The sequence below is a fragment of the Schistocerca cancellata genome, chromosome 2 (genome assembly GCF_023864275.1).
Source record: "Schistocerca cancellata isolate TAMUIC-IGC-003103 chromosome 2, iqSchCanc2.1, whole genome shotgun sequence".
Taxonomy (NCBI): Eukaryota; Metazoa; Arthropoda; class Insecta; order Orthoptera; family Acrididae; genus Schistocerca; species Schistocerca cancellata.
Genome location: NC_064627.1, coordinates 1002245603 through 1002271028, shown reverse-complemented (window position 1 = coordinate 1002271028; position 25426 = coordinate 1002245603). Strand labels below are relative to the sequence as shown.

The 25426-nt window shown below is 43.4% G+C and overlaps 1 protein-coding gene across 1 annotated transcript in view; it reads left to right on the top strand.

Moving 5' to 3' along the window:
* LOC126160506 (uncharacterized) overlaps positions 1-25426 on the top strand; it is a 219525-nt gene that overhangs the window by 135291 nt on the left and 58808 nt on the right. The window contains exon 3 of the mRNA XM_049916912.1: positions 846-1148. Within this exon, the coding sequence (XP_049772869.1) occupies positions 846-1148 (303 nt within the window). The remainder of the gene's footprint in view (positions 1-845; positions 1149-25426) is intronic.

Below are 25426 nucleotides of genomic sequence, written 5' to 3'. Positions count from 1 at the left end.
CCTGTAACGAAGCGCGCTGCTCTCCGTTGGATCTGCTCTATCTCTTCTATCAACCCTATCTGGTACGGATCCCACACCAGTGAGCAGTGTTCAAGCAGTGGGCGAACAAGTGTACTGTAACCTACTTCCTTTTTCCTCTGTCTTTTATTATTAGTCAGCACTTACACTTTTTATATAAAAATGTCTTGTAACTATGTTATAGGCCATTTTAATTGTTTTAATTCTGATAAAGGCACTCTTAGAAGTGTTGAAACCTTGTCAATAAGACAAAAAATAATAGTGACCGAGGGTTCATTTGTTTCAATTTTAATTTAGAAACGGTCACTGAACGAAGCAGCCATGTTTAAAACTTTGCCCCTGTAGAAATATGTTAGACTTTTTTCATTGTAGAGTGTCATGCAATAGCGTCGGTGGTTTCACGCGGAAGCAAAATTAATAATATGGTGGTTTGAGGATGAAACTACTGGCGATCAGAGGGTTAAGCATGAGTAATATTTTATCGTGAGAGCCAGTTACTTCCTCCCACATACTTCTCGTCAAGTGAACACAGCGAGAAAATTAGAACGACCAGCCGAATTTTTCTGCGATTGCTCATTCGCTTGTGATCGCATGAAAGCGATGTGTTACGGAACAGTCCAGTGAGCTCATGTATCAGTGATCACCATAATCTTCGGAAACCGAGTCCTCGATACGGTCCACGCCTAGTCTGAGGACACGTGTTCTCTATTCGTCCCCTAGATAGGGTGTTAGTCGCTATCTGCAGGGCGATAAAACTACAGGCAGCACCTGTTGCTAAGACGGCGTGTTTATCGCAGTTTTAGAGCGCGCAGTGCGTGTGTTCGCAGACATCGCGCCGTGGTTGCGGACGCTGCCGGACGAGGTGGTCCCCGCAGCGGTGCGCAGCTGCGTGCGACAGCTGCAGGCGATGCGCGCCACCGACTCGCCGCCGCAGGCCACGCCCCCTCCGGCGCTGCCGACGCCACCTCGCGACGCCACCGCCGCCACCTCCGCCACCCCCACAGCGGTCGGCCAGTTGCAGAGCCCGACGCTGGGTCTGTCCCCGGCCGTCGCCGCAGCGCCTGAGGCGGCGCAGGACGCCAGGAAGAAGCGAGGACGCCCGGCCAAGCCTGCCTCCAAGGCCGATGCAGGTATGTGCACAGCCACAGTACTTTCTGATCTTGCTACACTGCGCTGAAACTCATATCTACACTCCTGGAAACTGAAATAAGAACACCGTGAATTCATTGTCCCAGGAAGGGGAAACTTTATTGACACATTCCTGGGGTCAGATACATCACATGATCACACTGACAGAACCACGGGCACATAGACACAGGCAACAGAGCATGCACAATGTCGGCACTAGTACAGTGTATATCCACCTTTCGCAGCAATGCAGGCTGCTATTCTCCCATGGAGACGATCGTAGAGATGCTGGATGTAGTCCTGTGGAACGGCTTGCCATGCCATTTCCACCTGGCGCCTCAGTTGGACCAGCGTTCGTGCTGGACGTGCAGACCGCGTGAGACGACGCTTCATCCAGTCCCAAACATGCTCAATGGGGGACAGATCCGGAGATCTTGCTGGCCAGGGTAGTTGACTTACACCTTCTAGAGCACGTTGGGTGGCACGGGATACATGCGGACGTGCATTGTCCTGTTGGAACAGCAAGTTCCCTTACCGGTCTAGGAATGGTAGAACGATGGGTTCGATGACGGTTTGGATGTACCGTGCACTATTCAGTGTCCCCTCGACGATCACCAGTGGTGTACGGCCAGTGTAGGAGATCGCTCCCCACACCATGATGCCGGGTGTTGGCCCTGTGTGCCTCGGTCGTATGCAGTCCTGATTGTGGCGCTCACCTGCACGGCGCCAAACACGCATACGACCATTATTGGCACCAAGGCAGAAGCGACTCTCATCGCTGAAGACGACACGTCTCCATTCGTCCCTCCATTCACGCCTGTCGCGACACCACTGGAGGCGGGCTGCACGATCTTGGGGCGTGAGCGGAAGACGGCCTAACGGTGTGCGGGACCGTAGCCCAGCTTCATGGAGACGGTTGCGAATGGTCCTCGCCGATACCCCAGGAGCAACAGTGTCCCTAATTTGCTGGGAAGTGGCGGTGCGGTCCCCTACGGCACTGCGTAGGATCCTACGGTCTTGGCGTGCATCCGTGCGTCGCTGCGGTCCGGTCCCAGGTCGACGGGCACGTGCACCTTCCGCCGACCACTGGCGACAACATCGATGTACTGTGGAGACCTCACGCCCCACGTGTTGAGCAATTCGGCGGTACGTCCACCCGGCCTCCCGCATGCCCACTATACGCCCTCGCTCAAAGTCCGTCAACTGCACATACGGTTCACGTCCACGCTGTCGCGGCATGCTACCAGTGTTAAAGACTACGATGGAGCTCCGTATGCCACGGCAAACTGGCTGACACTGACGGCGGCGGTGCACAAATGCTGCGCAGCTAGCGCCATTCGACGGCCAACACCGCGGTTCCTGGTGTGTCCGCTGTGCCGTGCGTGTGATCATTGCTTGTACAGCCCTCTCGCAGTGTCCGGAGCAAGTATGGTGGGTCTGACACACCGGTGTCAATGTGTTCTTTTTTCCATTTCCAGGAGTGTAGTTAGAACTCTTTTTGGTAGACCAGCAGGAGAGGAGTGATTCTTCAATTTCTCCAGGCGTATTTTATGACGAAATAAATCTCGGGTGAACAGCCTGGTATGAATGTGCATATGACACAATATGTCGGCAATCGACGACGTTGCCATCATCAGGTGCGCTGATGTACTGACTCCCGCGTTAGCAAGGTATCTGATAAATCCCTGATTTACGTAGACCAAGGTTGTCCTTGACACTATCAAGAAGGCCCTTGGTTTTCCTCCGAGCAATGCGGGAGTGTATACATAGGTCAGACCATTCGTACCATTGAGGACCGACGCTGAGAACATCAACGGCACATCAGACTGCAACAGCCCAGTAAGTCGGCAATCGCTGAGCATTGCCTGTCGGAACTCCACAGCATGGATTATGACCAAACCAAAGTCCTGACACAGACTTCCAAATACTGGAACTGTGTCATCAAAGAAGTCATAGAGATTAGAGTAAGGGAGCCACAGTTAAATCGTGACAGCGGTTACATCCTTAGCAAGGCGTGGGAACCCGCGATCACCCGGATTAAGAAGAAAAAGGATATTTCCCAGAGTGTACCGACTTCGGGGGAGGAGGGAAGAATAACGAGAGCGGTGCCGGCAGACCCTCCTGAACGAGGAGACGTAGGACGCAGCGCCCAGGCGGCGGGAGAACGGACGCTGTACCTGGACCGCACCGACTCATAGGAAGCGCCTAAGGGAGGAACGGGAGGGGGATTGTCCTATATATACATGGCACCGGCCCACCGCCGGTCAGTACATCAGCGCACCTGATGATGGCAACGTGGTCGATTGCCGAAATATTGTGTCCTATGCACACTCATACCAGGCTGTTCACCCGAGATTTATTTCGTCAGGAGGAGAGGAATTGGGAGGGAAAATCCTCTGTTTCATGACTGGTTTAATGTAGCCCACCACGACTTCCTTCCAAACACTTCATCTCATGGAATCACCTATTCGCAACGTTCTTAGTTATTTGTTGGCTATTTTTCAGTCTCCATCTTCCCCTGCAGTCTTCGCTTTCTGTCGTTCTGTCAAGTACCATTGGAACTTATTTCATCTTAACTCACTTCCTACCATGCTGGTTGATGATTAAATCTACTAATGCATTTGGCCACATCAGCTTCTCCTCTGCCTAGCGTTTCGATCCCTCTGTTGGAATCTTTATCAGGGTTCGACTGGGGTCTCTGGATCGCTGAACACTGTCTATCCACGGGTTTTCGATCCCTCTGTTGGAATCTTCTTCAGGTTCGATTGGGATGCCTCGATGGCTGAACACTGTCCATTCAGAGGTTTTGCATCTTCTCAGGGCTCCACTGGGGTCCCTGGACGGCTGAACACTGTCCTTCTAGGGGTTTTATATCCATCTGCTGAAATATACTACTGGCTTCCACTGGGGTCCCTGGATGGCTGAACACTGTCGATCCAGGGACACTAGAGGAATTCTGAAGAATACCTCAGCAGCGGTTCGAAACGCTGAAAAGTGAAGAACTTTGAAGACGAATGTTATGTGGCCTTAAGATTCATTAATGACAAAGGCCACAAAAGCGTGAACGGTATATCCTATCGCCTTATACATTCTACTCAGTGAGATCCTTTTATCGTCAGTTCTGTGGATAACCTCATTTTCTACCTGATAATTCCACTTCATTTCGCGCATTCTTCTGTAAACCACTTACCAAATGCTTCGATTTTCTTCTTTTCTTGTTTTTCTACCCCAGGATCCACTTTGGTACACTGGTCGGATATAAATGTCAGAAATTTCTTCCCCAAATTAACGCCTATGTCCGATTTAGCTCAACGGACAAAACAATAGTTTCCCTCTTAACAGAGCACATTTGTCATTTTGGAGCGCTGTAGATGCTGCAGAACTGGTACCTGCAACTAAGACAGACCTCACCGCTGGTGTTGGTCATGGTAGTAAAACGGTGTTTACGCGCCAGTTGGTTGTATGGAATCAGCGTATTGAAACGGTTCTATGTGGAGACGTAATTGAACTGCTGAAATACCATGTTTGGACGTGCTTATGGACACATCATGAATGAAGTCCCTCGATTTGTTGGTGTTTCACTGTGGACTGTCCAACACGTCTGCAGGGAATGGTGTTGCACTAGAAGCTATATAACACAATGTAAAAACAATGATCGTAAAGAGATACTATCCGACAGGTATCGAGGTTGAGTGTCACTCATTGTCAATAACAGTCAACTCATAACCATGCAGAAACTGCTGTTATCAATGAATGCAGGCCCATCTCAGTCAGTTTCCGAGCGAATACTGCGAAGAAAAGTGCATACAACTGTCATTAATACTCAAGTACCTTGCGAAATGCATTTGTCTTCGCGATTTTATAATGACAAAAAGCGAGGTACGAACCATAGGTACAATGAAGCGTGAGTGGAGGATGTAGTTTATAACGAAGGTCTTTCAGTGATGTTTTGGGGGTGTTTTATGCACCACAACTTAGGCCACTCACTTAGGTTTTTATGACCATGAACCAGGATGTTTATTTCAACATTCTCGGAGACCAAGGCTTAGCCTTCACTCTGTGTCTGCATAATAGATATGCTATTGACACTGCCGTTCTCCAAGGTGATAGTAGCCTTTGTCACATGCGACACGTGTATGCTGTTGGTTTGACAAAATATTAGGCATGCTGTCGCACCTCGACTGTCCTGATAAATCAATCAATCATAATCCCATAGAAAATGTTGAGTGTTTGGATGATCGGATAAAACGTATCGACTGGTAACGCATTTTATTATGATAAAACTATGTGTTTTCATGCAGCCAGTCAGTGATTCCTCTCCTGTGCCAACGTTTCACTTATACCCAACGTCCTCAATTATTTTTGGGGTGTGTTCCAGTCTCTATCTTCCCCTATAATTTTGACGTTCTGCAAGTCCCTTAAGTACCATGGATGTTAGCCCTGCCGTCCTAACACATGTCCTACATGCTGTTCCTTCCTCTTGTGAGTGTTTAACACATGGTTCTCTCCTCAATGATTCTGCGCAGAACCTTTTCTAAATATCCTCCACGCCGTTGTCTTCTAAAACGTTAGAGGAGGCTAAGAAAGTAATAGAAAATGAACCTTCCATTATAAATGTAGCTAAAAGGCTTGGATGTAATGAATTCACATTACGTAAAAGATTTAAAGTAGGCTATAGAATGGCGTTATTGGGACGTTTAAGGAGAGTTTTTTCTGAGTCAGAGGAAACAGAATTGGTGGTACACTGTGTCAGTCTGGATTGTATGTTCTATGGCCGTACGTTTAAACCCTTCCGACATTTAGTACATTATTTGCGGAAAGTAGTGGTGACGGCCACCCGTTCAAAGTGGGTTCGCTCATTGATCGCTCATCATAATTTGAGTTTAAGCCACCGGAGAAAATCCTCCATCTGGAGAGTAACGGAACTTTTTTCCAGCAACTTGGAAACTTTGTTGTCTAATCATAATTTTCCATCCCATCGAGTCTATAATGAAGATGAAGCAGGAATCGAGTGTACTGGGAAAACTGCAGAAAAGTGTGGCAAGAAAAGGCCAAATAATAATATTACAATTTCTTGTTTTAAAATATTTTGTATTTAAATTAGTGATACGTTATGTCATGTTTCGATGTTGAACGCGATCAAAACGATGGGAACAGTGATGATGATGATGATGATGATTGTGATGATGGTGTTGATTTTGATGCAGTACAACATTATACAAGTTAATAATGCCAGTACTTGGCAAATACTGTAATTCTCCTGTAGTCTGTTATAATTATATTAATTTTTTGGTGTTGAATTTTGCCCTGTAACAATAAGATGTTTACCCTAGATGTCTAGTTTCTTCATTTGTAACATTTTGTGAAATATAACTTTAATACATCATACAAAGAGTCTAGAACTTGTCGTGTCGTGTAAAGTATGATCCTAGGAATATTGCGTAAAATGTTCATTGTCAGTAGAATGGAAAAGTAGAAAAGCATTAAGTATGCACCTTTGGCCTCAACTTACCCTAACCCAAAACGAATGACTTTGGGTCTCTACTTTCATTTAATCATTTTCCTACTGATCATAAACAAAACAGCAACGATGCACCCAACCAGTGCTCACCGCTATATTCCACGTAAAAGAAAGTATAATTTTCGGTTACTCAGAAGACGCTTCATCAAATGTACAAGATGAGTCGTAAGACTGTTTGAATATGAAGACTGTGTAATTTGGTGCTCATGGGTAAAAACTGCAAGTTACAGACGCTTTCACCAACATTTCACCGGCCACTGTGGCATAGCGGTTCTAGGTGCTTCAGTCCGGAACCGCGGTGCCGCTACGGTTGCAGGTTCGAATCCTACCTCGGGCATGGGTGTGTGTGATGTCCTTAGGTTAGTTATGTTTAAGTAGTTCTAAGTCTAGGGGACTGATGACCTCAGATGTTAAGTTCCATAGTGCTTAGAGCCATTTGAACCAACATTTCATTTCGCAGTCAGATTACATCATATAAAGAGGTAGACATTTCAAACACATTTAGACTCATCATTTTTGTTAAAAAACAATCCAGATCGCAATTTTTTTTTAATTTTTAAACCTGGTTACCTGTTTTGGTCTATAAGATCATCGACAGATCAAAACTCCAGATGAAGTGAGGAGCTAGTGATCGGAGCCATTGTGTAGCACCAACTTGTACCTGTCGCCAAACTGCAGGGAATACTTTTTATTAAAAATATTTGTATAGTCGCTGTTCTTGAAAATGTTACGAAATAAGAGCTACTGTGAAACTCGAAATTACGAATAATTGTCCGTTGCTGGACTTCCTCCCTTTACATATCCACCAGTTGTATTTTGTTTAAAATGTCGTCACAATAATTTAAAAGTTCACCAATACGCAATTGAAAGACAGCTGTTTCTTTCGTCATTGTAGGAGATGAACTAGTAGCATATTTCATATCCTTCCTATAGTGAAATTTTGCACAGTTTGCTTCAGGCAGGTAAAAGCATCAGCTCAAGTCACTTCTCTCATGTTTGAAGACATGTATCGGCCAGTTGAGGAAGTTGTTACTGATGCCAAACAAACGCGTCGTGACTCCTCAGGCATAATGTCTGTACCCAGCTCTGCCACGACTTTCGTAGCCCTTCTAAACTTCAGTAATACTACCGATTATTAAGGCATGGTAAGATATCGCACCTGTTGAGCAGCAATGAACTGACGAGTGACTGCCCTGTCTATTCCTTATTACAGTCCACGAGAGTTAACGGTGATCCTCCCATGGCTGGTGTCCATGGCCGTAGACTTTTTGCCTGAACCGAGGTACTCCTGGCAAACCATTAAAACACGCTCACGTAAAAAGAACAATACCTGCAAGAATCAGTGTCCCATGCATCGAGCACCCATACCCTTATCATCATTAAAGATGCCAATATTGTGCGTGTTGCTCATCCTGCGCCGTACTGTCATGAAAACGGCCAGGTTGGTTGGTTGGTTGTTTGGGGAAGGAGACCAGACAGCGTGGTCATCGGTCTCATCGCATTAGGGAAGGATGGGGAAGGAAATCGGCCGTGCCCTTTCAGAGGAACCATCCCGGCATTTGCCTGGAGTGATTTAGGGAAATCACGGAAAACCTAAATCAGGATGGCCGGACGCGGGATTGAACCGTCGTCCTCCCGAATGCGAGTCCAGTGTCTAACCACTTCGCCACCTCGCTCGGTAAAACGGCCAGTAGAATGTCAGTAGACACCTCTGCCGAATGACATACCACCATGATTCATTAGCTGTAACAACAGGAATCGAAATCAAACGGCAGTTTGCTAATGGGTATGACTCTCATATCACTCCGTTTCCCACACAATTTCGAAGTGCTCAGCTGTACATTCTTGATGGTAATTGCTCAAGGTCACTGCTTCTTATTTCGCAAGAATTTAGAATTGTTGTGTTCCAGTGTCATTACACTACATCTCACTGATTAACCAATAAACATGATTTACGATCATAATATATACTGCCTGACAAAAAGGAGGAAGAAGGAAGCGAAATGAAACAACAGGTTCAGACGGTATGTGGTGTTATTTCATTCATTACAAATATAGTCAAATTTACATAACACTTTGCACTATGAGTCCACTTATCAGTATAATGTTGAACCTCCACCCCATATGGCCTGAGTGAGAGCATTGATACTGTTGACAAGGCTCTCATAAACCCGTTGTACCCTCCGTTGGCTGGCGAGTGTTGCAACAAGTCCTTCACATCCTGGATTCTGACACCGGGCAAAGACGACGTATGAGCTGATGTCACACATGTTCAGTCAGGATCCTACTGGACACAGGAATACCTCAATGTCACGCATAGGTTCATAGAGAAATGTGCCATGTGTGTACGATAACTGCCCTGTTAAAAATGTCACCACAGTTCCGTCACATGAGTCGTAATGCATGAGGACGTATTATGTCCTTGGCATACGATTGTGCCAATAGAGTTCCTTCAGTGACTACTAGCCATGACCTGAAATCATAGCCGATGGCTACCTACAACAAAACGCTGTGAATAAATCCGGAGGAAAGACTGCCCAAATCAGTATAATGGGACGTTTATCAAGTCTCTGATATACTGCCCGACGAACGTTGACAGTGGTAGTGGTGGAGAGCCGTGATTTATCGTTTAACATAATGTGATGTAGAATAAAAATTTCTCGGTTCGCTTGTCGAGTCAAATTCGGATAAAATTCTAAGCTTTCGATTATATCTACAGGCATCTTCGTCAGGGACCAAACCTGACTGTTGTGAACAGGCAAGGTTGCGTCTATTATATCCAAAGAACGGCATCTGACTGGCTGGATTACGTCATGATAGCGCGTACAGTGGTGGTGCGCTCTACGTTCATAAATTTTGCTTGCGCTCTCTACCTATCGTTGATTGCAGCGCAGTCCATCGCATGAGGCGGTTAACTACGAGAAGTATTCCTCTGTGTCTTTTTCTTGTCTAGTGCACGTTTCCATGCAATACTAAATCCATAGCCGGTGTCTATGTTGAAATCGTTCTCACAAACTCTGATTTCAACAGCTTCTCTGATCACAGAGAACCAATACTTCCAAGCGTAAGCAATTATTCTCGTTAGTTAAGAGAAAATGTTGTGCTGATTTTACAGGTTGTGCTCTGCCGTCGCTGGTTAATCCAGATGCTGTATTTCAGGTGACACTGATGCTCGACTCAGCGATCTCGTAGTTTCTGTAAGATGAAGCTGAACTAGTCTTATTAATACTTAATCACTCGATGTGAAACAGCGAACAATAAATTAACGTCCATTAATAACGTAAATAAATCTATGCATTTACTGATCAAACCGAATAAACAAAAGACAAACGTTTTGGGGCAAAGGTATGCATGCGGTTTGTAGGATCTTTGCCTCATGACACTGGTTTCTGAGCTTCTGGTATCAGCTGCCATATATGGCAACTTGTTGAAGTAACAAGTATGCTTAATGTGCGAGTTAGATGGTGTACTTACATACAAGATATTGGTAAATCTTTTTTTTTAAGCAGACAGATAGCTATCAATTACATGGTAAATTTTTACATCCGAAAATTCCAAAAAACTAAGTCACATCACCTCTCGAAAACTTCAAAGCGCAAACTACTAACACAACACGCCTGATTCTTCCACCACACAAGCTCTCAAATGAGGGTGCAGGGCTGCCACACCACACCTACAAGTAGGAGAAACAGTAGGTTCGGATATTTGCACTGTGCGCACCTTTCCTCTGCCCACTGTATCGATTATTATTTCCACTTTTTGGCGGCACCAACTGTAAATATACAGAACTAATACCGATTAAACGACATCGATTTCTCATTCTCTACACTTTATCGAACAGAACTTGCTCATTATCTTACGTGCAATACTCACATATTTCTTACGCCCTCGATATTCTACCCCAATTTTAATTTTACCTATGTTTTTCATGCATTTCCACGTCATCCATCGGCGATTCCTCCAGTGCTACGGACCGGCTCGCCCGGCGACGCCGCTCCCTCTGCTCTGGCTGGGGCCCCCTCTGCCGGGCAGGTCTCCACTTAACGCCGCACGCCGCGATCACGTGAACAGCCCTTAGGGGCTGACGACAACAACAAAACATGTGCCTTTTCCGTGACCGCCAGAGGAACGCGACACTCTTCTGGTCAACAGTTTCTTTCCTGTACGGTACATTTATAATCAAATAACTACATTAAAAGGGATACTTAGTCCGGGGGCTAGTTTAAATATTCATTAACATATTAATGTTATCTTACAATGTCAGTACGACCAATAATTCGACACATGTAGACGTTCAAAGTCAATAGTTTCTCAATAGAGCATAAAAAAAGAAAATTCATGTAAACAAAGGATCAAACGAAGCAACGTAAGACTGAGAATGCTCTGTGGTAAACAAAAAAGTGGTAAAATGTAACATAGATGACAACATTGCTTCCTACGATACTGACCGTATAAAATAAAGGTGTATCACGTGGGAATTGTGTGTCAGTTCCCTGTAGCCTGTTCCGAAATACTACATAAAAATAAACATATATTCTACTTCTTCTGCTTCTTTCAAAGTAATAAAGCACTGCAAGTACTTGTAGCTGTATTTCCCCGTTTTTCTTTTTTATGTTCTTTACCGAGCGTCTGGAATAGTTAGCAGTTCCTGCAACTGGTGAATCTCCCCAGCTGTACGCTCAAGGCCCACGAAACTTTTTCGTTCAGGAGTCACCAGAATCAGCAGCATGTATAAACATCGCAGCTCTGGACAAGTCAGGAAGGATAAGACTTCATGGGCCACTGTCACACAAACCGATGGACTCACCAGGAGCTAAGGCGTCTGCTCCTGGTTAGTTCCTGCAACCCTTTCAGGCATAGTTTTCAATGACATTTTTGTTTCTCTCGTCTGCCTTTTCCGGTGAACACATGCCGCATAAGAGAGAAGTTCCTCTGCACCTATGATGCACACAGACTGGTCAAAAGTATCTGGGCACCTATTAGTAAAGACGTTAAGATGGGATATGTTCACCCTTCGCCTTCATCAAGACTTGAACTCTGCTGGGACACTTTCAATGAGACGCCTGAATGTCTATGGGGGGACGGCAGCACATTTTTGCTCAAGAGCCGAAACCAGGGAAGGTAGTGATGCGGGTCGCTGAAGTCTCGAGCGTATCAGAGGTTTTAACTCATTCCAAAGGAGTTCCACTGGATTAGATTGGGACTAATGGCAGGCGAGTCCATTTCTTGAATGTAATTGTCCACAACCCATTACGTCACACATGGTGCTTTATGACAGGGTGCATTCTCACTCTAATACAGCTATCATCTCCGAACTGTTCCCTACTGTACGCAGTACACAACAATTAGAAAATGCTTTCATATCCTTCCGCGTTTAGCATTTTCTTAAGCGCAATAAGGGGACCACAGCCTAACCACGAAAAACGTCCGCACATCGTAACACCACCTCTTCTTTACTTTTCTGTTGGCACTACACACGATGGTAGATGGCGTTCTCCAAATATTCGCCAAACCCAAACCCATCCATCGAATTGCCGCATGGTACAGCGGGATTCATCACTCCCAGTCACTCATGTCCAGTCATTCACCGTCTAGCGGCCTAAGTCCACACCACCGCAAGCAACATTTTGTACTGACTACATAAACGTGTGGAGTATGAAGTTATGAGCAGCTGCACGGCCATTGCACCACACCCTTTTTAACTCTCTGCGCCCAGTCACTGTGCCAGCTGGATTTCTGGTAGCTGACCGCTGTGGCCGAGCGGTTCTAGGCACTTCAGTCCGGAACTGCGCTTTTGCTGCGGTCGCAGGTTCGAATCCTGCCTCGGGCACGGATGTGTGTGATGTCCTTCGGTTAGTTAGGGTTAAGTAGTTCTAAGTCTAGGGGACTCAGATGTTAAGTCCCATAGTGCTTAGAGCCATTTGAACCATTTTGATTGCTGGTACCACTTTGAAACTCACGACTGATTCATTCCGCCAATGTCATGCGACTTTTTACAACCACACTCCACCATTTCTGACGGTTCCTGTTCGTCGGTAAATGAGGTCTGTTTGGTCAACCACATCACCAACTGGGCAACTTCTGAAGAGCTTAAATATCTCTGATGGATGTTGATCAGGTGACGTGCAATGACTACTACACGTTAGAAATCTAGCTCTTCTGACCCACTCAGTCTGCTACTACTGCTCTCTGTACTTTTATACGGCACGATATCTTCGTCTCCTTTTGTACTGGCGTGTTCGCTTCTTATGACATCTAATGGTGAATTCCGCATTATACAGTTGTGTCTGAATGCTTTGGATGACGTAGTGTATGCACGAGGACTGTTCAACACAGAATGATCATAATTTTTTTGACAACATACCTTTATTCATCTCATAATTTTGATGGTCCTTTTCAAAGTAGTCTCCCATGAATGCGGCGCACTTGTCCCAGCATTTCTGCCAGTCTTGAGACACATGCTGGAAACAATTTTTTGAGAGGTCCTTCAAAATCGCCTCCGCAGCCTTCACCACTGCTTCTGATTATTAATACTGCCTCCCACGAAGGCGTTTCTTCATGTTAGGGAATAGAAAAACGTCACATGGGGCTAAATCCGGACTATATGGAGAGTGAGGGATGCACTTCACGTTAATTTTTGCAAGATATTCAGCAACAACATTGGCAATATGCGACCGCGCATTATCGTGGTGCAGCATCCAGCATGCTTCACGGAAATGTGGTCTTTTGCGACTGATGTGGACTTGCGATGTTTTCAGGACATCCCTGTAGTATTGTCCAGTTACTGATGTGTGTGCAGGTACAACATTCTGATAAACCGTTCCACTAATATCAAAGAATGAGATGACCATAACATTCCAAGCAGAAGCAACCACTTACCCTTTTTAGGGGGGTTGGTGATGAATATTTCCACACTGAGCTTTGCTGTTTGCTCACAGGCTCAAACTGATGTAGCCAAGTTTCATCAGCAGTGATTACATCTGAAAGAAACTCGGGATCTTCCTTTAACATCAACTTTAATTGCATGCAGACCTTCGTGCGAATGTCCTTTTGTTCGGGAATCAATAGTCTTGGAACCCATCGCAAACAAACACGTGTCATGTGTAATTTCTCTGTCACCAACGTGTGCGTAGCACCCGATGAAATGTTCAGTATTTCAGAAAGTGATCTTAAGGTAATTCGTCAATGCTCTCTCACAATGACAGCAGCAGTGGTGATGTTTTCTTCCGTAAGAGCAGTAACTGGAGCACCGGGTCCACATTCCTTTGAAACTGATTGTCTCCCGTATTTAAACATTTTAAACCACCTTCGAGCTGTGCTGTAGGGAAGAACAGACTCTCCGCAGGCCTCCTGTAACATTGTGTAGGCCTCAGATGAAGATTTGTTGAGACGAAAGCAGAATTGCAAAGCCGCGTATTGTTCCTCGCGTGTTACCTCTATTGCAGCGGTAGGCGATACTGAACATGTCTGACCTTGCCTACCCCTCACAGGTGGGAACCAGGAGTCCCAACAATGAAACTACTAAGGCGTGCTTCATGCACATAAGCTAACAGAATATCATAAGATTAAATTTCAGCGCAAGAAATTAAGGCCATAAAAATTGTGATCATTCTTTATTGATCAGCCTTCGTATATATGAAGAAAGATGTTTGAGAGTAGGACTGTCAGAAAGACAATGGGTGCAAAAAAAAGCTACAGATAGTTGTAAATTAGAAATAATGAAGAGATGCTGCATAATGTACAGAAAATGTCAGAAATAATGGCAAAGCCAAGGTTAATCTTCATATAGACATCTCTATCGAATGAATAAGAACAGGCTTACAAAATAAATATTTGTGTATTTCTGGAAAAATATATCGACAGTAGCATAGCGTGCGGAAATAACAAAAGAACTAAAATGGTGCAACATCAAAGATCGGCAATAATACAAAAAAAAAATCTTTTAAGGAATAAAATAATAAATTTAGAAGGCTTTCAAGAAAGAAGAACTCGTGGACAACATGAACAGAAAAAGGGGAAAGACGGCAAGGGGAACAGAGTAAGGAGCACAAGAAAATAAGCGGAGGAACTGAAGTTGTTGATTTAAGAACATTCCGAATTTTTCAGATGTCTTTCGGCCAATAAAGTAGTGTGAGAACTAAGAGTATTGAAAATAGCAAGAAATTCCAAAAAAATAATTACAAGTTTCGTTTGACACAGGATACCTACTAGTTGCTTTCTGGAATACAAGCCAATGAGAGTTGGTTTGCGACCTAAATGGTGAAAAAACACATTCGAGCCAGGAAAAAGGCTCCCATTCACAGATTAGTGCATAAAGAGTGTAACAAAATGACATTTCAAAAATTTGGGAGATTGTAGAGGCTGAAATTTTGAACGTTTTGATGCAAGAAGCCTGTAGTCGAATATGTGAAATAATATTTCCACAGTACAACGAACTCTTTCTCCGCATTTGGTAGGCTAAGTGAATCACCAGAATACTGTGGCTTGGAAAATGTTTATTGAGAGTAGAGTACAATTAAATAATGCAAACCGAATCTGTGATTTCTCTGCTGTAGAGTAAATGCTCAATGCGACGACTACGAACTTCGTTACAACAAAGTGTAACGACGAACCATGTTTCGTTTGATTCTCTGAAAGATTCCTCGCTCTCATCTGATGGCATCAAACGCTGTAAACATACGCTCGATAAGCTCAGGTACTGCCCCTGCTGGTGTTGAGTTCGCAAAGGACTTTATGTAACCGCAGAAGAAGAAGTCAAGAGGAGGGAGGTCAGGGGAGCGCGCAGGCAAGGGGACTGAGCATCCCCTTACAGTTAGTCTCTCCCTGAAGCTGTTTGTGAGATAGGACCTGGCCCGACGATCAAAGTGCGCTGGAACACCATCGTTCTGAACCCACAGACCAGTGTGCAGTGTAAGTGAACTGCTTCCAGAAGCTCAGTCTAGGCACTGTCCAGAACGTTCAAATACCATGCATCATTGGTTGGTTGGTTGGTTGGTTTGGGGAAGGAGACCAGACAGCGTGGTCATCGGTCTCATCGGATTAGGGAAGTATGGGGAAGGAAGTCGGCCGTGCCCTTTCAGAGGAACCATCCCGGCATTTGCCTGGAGTGATTTAGGGAAATCACGGAAAACCTAAATCAGGATGTCCGGACGCGGGATTGAACCGTCGTCCTTCCGAATGCGAGTCCAGTGTCTAACCACTGCGCCACCTCGCTCGGTCATGCATAATTAAAACGATCTGGTACGATGAGTGGACCACTAAGATGACCTCCAAGAATTTCAGCCCAAATTTTCACTGACAATCTCACCTGGTAACTGCTCGTACAGGTAGTGTGTGGCTTTTCAACAGCCCTGTGATGGCTGTAGAAACTTTACTTCACATTTCCGGCTATAGGTCCCTTACATCAAAACGTTCAAAATTTCTTTCTCTGAAATCTTCCAAATTTTTAAAACGTCTATCTGTTACACCGGTACAGCATTACCCACATGTACACACTCGATCTTACTGCTAAGTCAAATACTGATATTGCTGAGTGTACATTTTGATTTCATGCCACGCAAATTACGACGCAGTCAAATTTGTGTTAGTTCGTTGCTGTTTTAGTTATTAAGTCACTTGCGTCGCATAGGTACTTTTCAAATTTTGACGAAATGCTTTTCACCGAATTTCAACTTCTTGGTACTTATGAGAAAGCGCTGTAGTAAGCACTAATTTAAACAAGTAATCATTGTGGTATTAAAATATATAACAAAAAAAAGGTGAAGCACCAGAAGACATGGTCGGATGTCAACCAAACTTTGTACACGTATACATTATCAGGTGGTATTTAAACGGTTAGAGTTACAACTGTATCTGTTGCAGGTGTCATTATGACGATTAACGTTTTAGTGCGCTAAACGGTGAGGCCATCAGAATCCTATGTGACAGGTAGAATGGCCACCAACGTTTATTCCATTGTTCGTGTTTAGTGTTGTTACCAAGCCAAATAAGGTACACAAAGCACGCCGGACGGGGTGTAGAGTCGTACTTATTGTTGGGCACATATTACCATGTTCTTTGTAAATTTGACTGGAGTTAGTGACCACGGAAACAGCATCACATAGCACCTCACCCTGCAAAATTTTATTTACTTTTCTCGTCCACTTCTCGCTGCCTCACTTCTTTTGTCAGGCAATGTATTTTATATTGGAAATTTGTTGGTAAGGACTATGTGACCAAACTGCTGAGGTCATCGGTCCCTAGGATTACACACTACTTTAACTTACACTAAGGACAACACGCACACCCATGCCCGAGGGAGGATTCGAACCTTCGACGGGGGAAGCCGCGCGAACCGTGACATGACGCCCCTAGTATCAGTACTAAAGTCTTAGGCATGTGTGACTAATTAAAAGTTGCGCGTGACAGTAAGTTATATTTGAATTTGGGGGGGGGGGGGGCAGGGGAGAGAGGAAAAACAGTAACACAACTATCAATTGAGGATAGAATCCTGAGATCCGTCTGAGGAACCTACTGTTGTATCATATTGCATCTATTTGTTGGCCTGCAGCACCCTTCTCGAGCTTGTACCTTCAGAAAGTTAATGTACTACCCTGTCGGTCTCAGAATGTAGCAGAATGGTTTCAGAAACTCAACGAAAATGAGGGTATTAGGTAAAATCTTCTAGGTTGTTGGACTACGTCATATTCCCTTCCAGTTCCTTCATCGCTATCAATATTTCGATCCCTCTGCTCTGATCTTCTTCAGCAAGTTATTGTGTTCACAGCTATCTCAACACAGTAGATCCTGACGAAGATTCCAAAAGCAGGATTGAAATGTCAATCGTGTAGAAGAAACATAATACGGCCTTACAACCTACAAGATTTCACGTAGAATAACAATGACCACGAAAGCCTATAGACGTACGTGGGTTGAGTGCCCCCTTTCCTTTCCATATCAGATGGCCTCATTCCTAGTACGGAAGTCTGGTTGTTGTTGTTGTTGTTGTGGGCTTCAGACCAAAGACTGGTTTAATGCATGTCTCCATGCTGATTTATCCTGTACAAGCCTCTTCATCTCAGAGTAACTACTGCAACCTACATCCTTCTGAATCTGCGTACTGTATTCACCTCTTGGACTCACTCTACGAATTTTACCCGCCACGCTTCCCTCCAGTAATAAATTGGTGATCCCTTTGATGTCTCAGAATACGTCCTACCAACCTATCAGTTCTTCTAATCAGATTGTGCCACAAATATTTTTTTCTCCCCGTTTCTGCTCAGTACCCCCTCATTAGTTACGTGATATACCCATCTAATATTCAGCATTCTTCTGTAGCCCCACATTTCAAAAGCATCTGTTCTCTTCGTGTCTAAACTGTTTATCGGCCATGTTCCACTTCCATACGTGGCGACACTCCACAGAAATACTTCCAAAAAAGACTTCCTGACACTTAAATCTATTCTTGATGTTAACAAATCTCTCTTCTTCAGAATCGTCCTTCTTGCCTTTGCCAGGATTCCAAGGTGCCATTTATCGAATGCCTTGGAACCATCTCCGACAAATCTCCTCAGGTTTTGGGCAGAATCTTATCGTTCATGAATGTCGATAGCTCTCCAACGCTTTCAGTCCTTCACCTTCGGCCATCTGACAAGGCGTCTGCGCCGCCATCAGGGCGATTGGGATCCTACACGCTACTAGGAAGGTGTCTCTAAATCAATCACTCGCTCGTCTATCTAGGTGAATACCCGTAGATACAGTGGAAAAGCAGCTATTTAGATAAACCTATCTCCTGTCCGGTGGAATATTTCATCACTTCTCCGAATGACGGCGTTATCTCGAAGAGGAATTGTCTCCACTTGTTTTAAGGCCTTATCTCCAGACCAAACTCGAGCCCTATCTCTTATCGCGTCGGCTCTGGCGCCTCGCCAGATATAATGTAGGTGTCTCTTACCAGCTTCTCCATCTCATCAAGTTTTTAACGAAGAAATGTTCTGAGGTTCAAGGGTCTTCTTCATATTTTGTATTTTTCCAACCTGTGGTTTAGCAACCCATTCGGCAAATCGAAATATTTTCCTCGATAGTCAGCACTCTTAAAAATGGGACGTCCCCTTTTATCAGTGCTTTGAAGTTTTCCTCTTACCCATCAGGCGGACACATAAAAGAGGGCTACAAAAAGTGAGTTACGCATGTCGTCCTACTCTGAGACCATTGCGAAACAACAGCGGCGCAGTGTCAGAAGAGCGTACATGTTCCGGGTTTCGTACAAACACAGTTCTACTGCGATACGTGTAACAGGTGCATCACACGAAGTGCGTGAATGAAACGGAGCGGCAGCTTTAAACTTACTCCAAAGCTATACGTAGTAGCCTACAACCAACCGACACACATGCGGCACTTCTTGATGTGTGCCACACTTCTATAACTCTGTCTTGCCATGAAGACATAGCTATATTTTTTTAATGTCCTACTCTCTTTTTATTACGAGTCCGTTATGATCGTACAAATACAAAAGTGTAGTTTATTGTGGAGCATGTCTTCATAACCTGTGCTCTGTGGATCAAAAGATGGAAGCTTAGTCCTGCCGAAACTATTAATTAATCCAATGTACATAACGCCGTCAAGGCAATAAAAAAGTTCATATCGGAAGATTTCTTTACATGGAATTAATTGATCGCCCTCCAGCCGACAATGTCAGGAGTTTCTTCTCCTGCCATAATAATGTGTAACTTACACTTTTAGGTCGCCTCGTACATGACAGACATGCTGTTGTGCCATGGGTTTATGGTTTTCCTTTGAAAAATGTGTTTCTCAAAGAGACTATCAATCTGGGAAATCCCTGCAGTAAATCGTGATAAGGAAAAATAGTCTGCCATGGCACAAATAAATCGTAAGATTTCCTGGTCCGAATCACACTTTTCACTCACACAAACTGACACTTTTATTGTTAACGAGTAGTACGTAGTAATAAATTATCTGTTTCCTGGTTATTTTATATCTCTTACTGACTGTAAGATCCAACTCGGGGAACGTGGCAGACATTACCGTTACTTTTTGTGCTGCCTGTCAAAAGAACATCACTCAGCCATAAGTTTGTGCACAAAAAAGAACGTAATTGTCATAGCTCGGCAGATTTATGACCAGCTTAAAATGGTACTGCGAGATAAAAAAAAGGAAAAAGAAAAAGAAATCGCTTAATGGAATACAATATTTAAAGAATGATATCATGGATCCACCAAAAGATGTTGCGTACTTATTCACAGAAAGATAGTTCCGGACAAACGACCATATTCTAGTCACAAACTAACATCACATCAAGGTAAGAGAAGGTTCCTTCGCGTTAATACGAAATTGTTTTGAGCTGCAGCATCTGTTACACGTACATCTACAGTCTCATAGGCATGTGACGGACGCAGCAATGAAACACTTACGTTTTTGACGCCTCTAGTTTGGTGTATTGTTAATCCGTGACTTGAAAATCACCACCTGTTGAACTCGTTGTCTGTAGGTAAATGTAATTACTTTTGGTGGTTCAATGACGCCGTTCTTTAAATACGTTGACTCTGTGTACACTATTCACAGTCAATATTTTGGAATGAAATAATTCGCAATATTAAGCGCTGTCTTGGAGATAATAAATCACACACATAACTCAAAAGCTAATGCTTTCCGTGACCATGACAAGGCCTTGTTTATAAGGATAACATGGCTACACTCAAATTCCTGTGCCAAGAGTTTTCTGCACTGTATGGTATATATAAACTAAAGCAGTAAAATAGGAACGAACGTTTTTCGTTAGTTACAAAACACGGTCTTATTCGAGGTGGCTATACCTTGCCTTGCTCTGAATTTTCAATTGATGTACCCATGTAGGACCAACGGTTTAACAAGAAAGACGAGCCAAGGCAGAAAGCAAAGCCAAAACATTGTCAAAAGTGAGAGGCATGACCAGCACACGAGTCTCGTACTTAATTGCTCAGCTGCCAGTATGTAACCATAAAAAAGGGTTGTTAGATTCCACCGATATAAAAAAGACTAGGAAACATAAAACGCTCAGATTCCTTCTCAGACTATCACAAAAACATTCTTAAAAGGGTACCAAAATGAAGTCCGATCAGAACTACATATTACTAACAGCAAACTGTTATATACTTGAATTAGTCTACCGGCAGTGGAGTTTGAACAATTTCCGCAGATTTATCAAGAAAATTATGTGATAACGGATACCACCGATCAGGGGAAAAAAAACATTATGACGGGAGTAATGAAGTAGCAACGAAATAAGCATGCTCTAAATTTAGAAATAGACGAAGAGATCGCAGAATCGGTTAACCTTGATGCTGAAAGAATGCAACACACACTACGTCGATAGGTACCCTTTCACAGTTTTTCTAATTAATAAACAGTAGGCACTAAATTCATGTATATTCGTCTTAGAGTTGTGGTCAACACAGAAACCATGCAAGCAATGCATCGCTACTGGTTTTCTTCTCGAGTTATTTACACTCTTCGTGCGTTTTGCACATGGCAGTTATCGTATTACTGCAACAATCCACTTATTACTGCCGTCAACGCGTTAGACGCATACCAGTCTTAATCTTCAGGCTCTGTACGCAGCAGAAGAGTAAGAAACTTGGCTCCTCCAGCGAAAAAACGGATTCACATGCATTGATCAATGACACTGATTAGAGCGAAAATCTGCAAATACGTCCACACAGTGCATCCACTAGGTCAGTTACAAGCGGCAGACTGTACTGGTGGGAACTAACAATTGGTTAATCACTTCTGTCACTAGGAGTGGGGAAGCGTGGTGGGAGGGACTTTCCCTCGAGAATCAGAGATAACGCTGGGCAGAGCGCTGTAGCTCGTTGCCAGTGCTACCTGTGGGCGAATACGCAGAATCAATACTCCATCGCATTTCTTACGAAACTCGCCTGCCTCGAGATAACTGGGTGTTTGTGTTGTCATTTCATCATCATTCATGAAAGTGGCGAGATTGGGCTGAGCGAAGGTTGGGAGTTTGTACGGGCGCTGATAACCGCGCAGTTGAGCGCCCCACAAACCAAACATCATCATCGTCATCTTCATCATCATCATATCATCATCATCATCATCTTATGAAACATTCAGGAGATTTCTTGCGTGACCACAGTCCAACTGTTTACCTGTGGAAGCTTGTCAGATATCATCATGATGTTTTTAATGTCTACAGTTAAAAAAAAAACTCTTCTGATATAGCTCTTTCTTCACTCTAGCCAACAATTACAGATACAAATGGATACTACGTTCCCCGAATACGTCATTGTACCCCACTCTTTACTTTATGATAAAACCAGTCGTTGTTCAGAATACATCTTTCTAACATCTAGATAGTTATTGTAGGACAGCCCACATGCAGATACTTCCTACACATAGATTTCTATCTCACCGTTCACATTTTTCGTATATAACCAGCCACGTACTAACCATTCATCAGAGACCCCACAATTTATTGAAGCTGCAGTCTTACGATGATCAAAACGACTTACAAAATGATTTAGATAAGATATCTCTATGGTGCGAAAAGTGGCAATTGACCCTGAATAAAGAAAAGTGTGAAGTTATTCACATGAGTACTAAAAGAAATCAGCTAAATTTCGATTACGCGATAAATCATACTAATCTTAAGGCTGTAAATTCAGCTAAACACTTAGGGATCACAATTACAAATTAGAACGATCATATTGATAATATTGTGGGTAGAGCAAACTAAAGACTGCGATTCATTGGCAGAACACTTAGAAGGTGCAACAGGTCTACTGAAGAGACTGCTTACACCACGCTTGTCCGCCCTATTCTGAAGAATTTCTGTGCGGTGTGGGATCCGCATTAGGTGGGACTGACGGATGACATAGGAAAAGTACAAAGAAGGGCAGCTCGTTTTGTATTATCGCGAAATACAGGAGATAGTGTCACAGACATGATACGTAAATTGGAATGGAAATCATTAAAACAAAGGTGTTGCGACGGGATCTTCTCATTAAATTTCAGTCACCAGTTTTCTCCTCCGATTGAGAAAACATTCTGTTGGCACCCACTTAAATAGGGAGAAATGATCATCACGATAAAATAAGAGAAATCGGGACTCGAACAGAAAAATGAAATTGCTCGTTTTTCCCGCGTGCCATTCGAGAGTGGAACGGTAGATAGACAGCTTGAAGGTGGTTCATTGAACCCTCTGCCAAGCACTTTATTGCGAATAGCAGAGTAATCACGTAGATGTATGTGTAGATGTGTTTACGTTCCACAAAATCACTCCCTCCAAATCCTCAAACGCCATTAACTTTACATGGTTTTCCATATCTACCAATCTTTCTTACAAGGATTTTTTATATTTATAAATCAAAAGCACAACTGTGTGAAGGTTCCATAGTATGGAATAATGTAGTTAATCGATTTTCGGCTTGCAAGGACAAAAAAATCTGCAGGTACAGCCATACTCTGAAAACTACTGTGACTAAGGCTTTCCGGCGTTCCATTCACTTATGGGGCGCGAGAAAGATGGTTGTTTAAATGCCTCCGTGCTTGCCGTCATTAATCTAATCTTGGCCTACACGAGAAATACGTAGGAAATGTAGTATACTTCTTGACTCATCATTTAAAGACGATTACTGAAACTTCGTAAATAGACTTTCTCAGGATAGTTCGCATCTGTCTCCAAGAGTCTGCCAGTTCAAGTCCTTTAGTATCCTTATGACACTCTCCCACGGGTCAAACAAACCTGTTACCATTCGCGGAGCCCTTCTCTGTATACGTTTATTGTTTAGTAAGGGGCCCTCACACTTGAGTAACATTCTAGTGAGTGATTTGTAACCAATCTTCTTTGTGGACTGATTACATTTCCCTAGCATTTTACCTATAAACTGAAGTATTCCACCTGCTTTCCAAGTGATCGTTCCTTTTCATATCCCTACAACTTGTTACACTCAAAAACTGTAGAGCTGACCGATTCCAGCTGTGAGTCGTTGATATTGAAGTCACAGGACACTACGATTTTTACATTTTACCTTGAAATCTTATCTATAACTATCTTATCTTTGTGCAGCTTTTTTTATACAGTAATTCATTATAGATACCTGAATAATCTGCGAGAAGTCTGATTTTACCATTAATATTGTCTGCAAAGTCATTAATATACATAATTAAAATCAGGAGTAGCAATATGCGGTGTCCTCCATATAAAAAAAAATCTTCGATTTAGTCACAAATTGTGCTTGACATTCCATACGATCTACTTTTGATAATGAGCGTAGATGTGCAACGGAGTCACATGCTTTTCGGAAATCGAGAAGTACCACATCTATCTCACAGCCTTGATCCATGGCTGTCAGTATGTCATGTGAGGAAAGTGCGTGTTGAGGTTTCCCTTGATCGATGTCTTCGGAATCCATACTGCTTGGCACGAAGGAGGTTATTCTGTTCGAGATACCTCATCAATTTTGAGCTCAGAATCTGCTCTATGATTCTACAGTGGATTTCAAAAATATTGAACGAAAGTTTTGTGGGCCACTTTTGCTACCCTTCATCTAGGCGGGAGTGCCTTTTGCTTCCTTTCAAGTAATGGGCACGGTTTTTTGTTCGGGAGACCTACAACAGACACCACCTACAGTAGATTATGGTTAAAAGAGGGGCTAACTCAGTCACAAGTTCTCTTCCTCTTCTACCCATCTTAGCGCCAGTGCAGCACTCAGTTTTTTTCTCAGCATCTACTTTTAATTTTTTCTGGTATCTTCCCTTTACGTTTGCTTACAGTTTGGTTTTCAAATGGTTCAAATGGCTCGGAGCACTATGGGACTTAACATCTGAGGTCATCAGTCCCCTAGAACTTAGAACTACTTAAACCTAACTAACCTAAGGACATCACACACATCCATGCCCGAGACAGGATTCGAACCTGTGACCGTAGCGGTCGCGCGTTTCCGGACTGAAGCGCCTACAACCACTCGGCCACACTGGCCGGCCCAGTTTGGTTTTAATATTTTCAATTACGTTACCACTTCACTGTGAGAGATGACTTTTACTCTGTTTTTAGACGTCATTGTTTTTGTGTAATATATTTTTCAAATGTATTCACGACTACAGTATGCGCTTTGATGTCCATAGTTACAGTCTGTTGATAGCCTTCTAATTCGAAAACAGGTCAACAAAACAAATTAATACTGCAGAACACCCACAATTTAGCGCTTTTTTCTATAATTATGAAGTTGTATCAAGTAGCATTAGAGGAATCAATTACCGGTGTTTTACATGGTACCCAGTGGATCAGCACTGGAAAATTCAATGTTGTGGTATATATTGCCTATGTCTCCGAGACAATGAGAATGCTACTTGATATCAATAAATTATTGTACCAGAAGAGAATGGTCGACCTAAATCTAAATAGTGTAAATGACCTTGTAATCAGTTGGTGACCTAATCTCGTAATGTTACAATGATTGGACTTAAGTGTGTTACTCAAGAGTTATTAATTCTGTATGTGGGATTCTAAGGTGAACATGAAATGAAATTTACTGTGCAACTCAGAAGCAAATAAAACTACAATCATAAACCCGCTGTGAATCATTACTCAAACATGTAAAAACCAGGATCAAGAAAATTAAAGAAACGTAATTCTCTAGTATTAAAATAGATGCCACATATATACAGCATCAGTGTTGTTGAATGACAAGTGTGCATGCACCCATAAATTCACTCTATTACTCGAAATACACTAGCTTGAGCAGTCCATCCAATTCGAGGAAT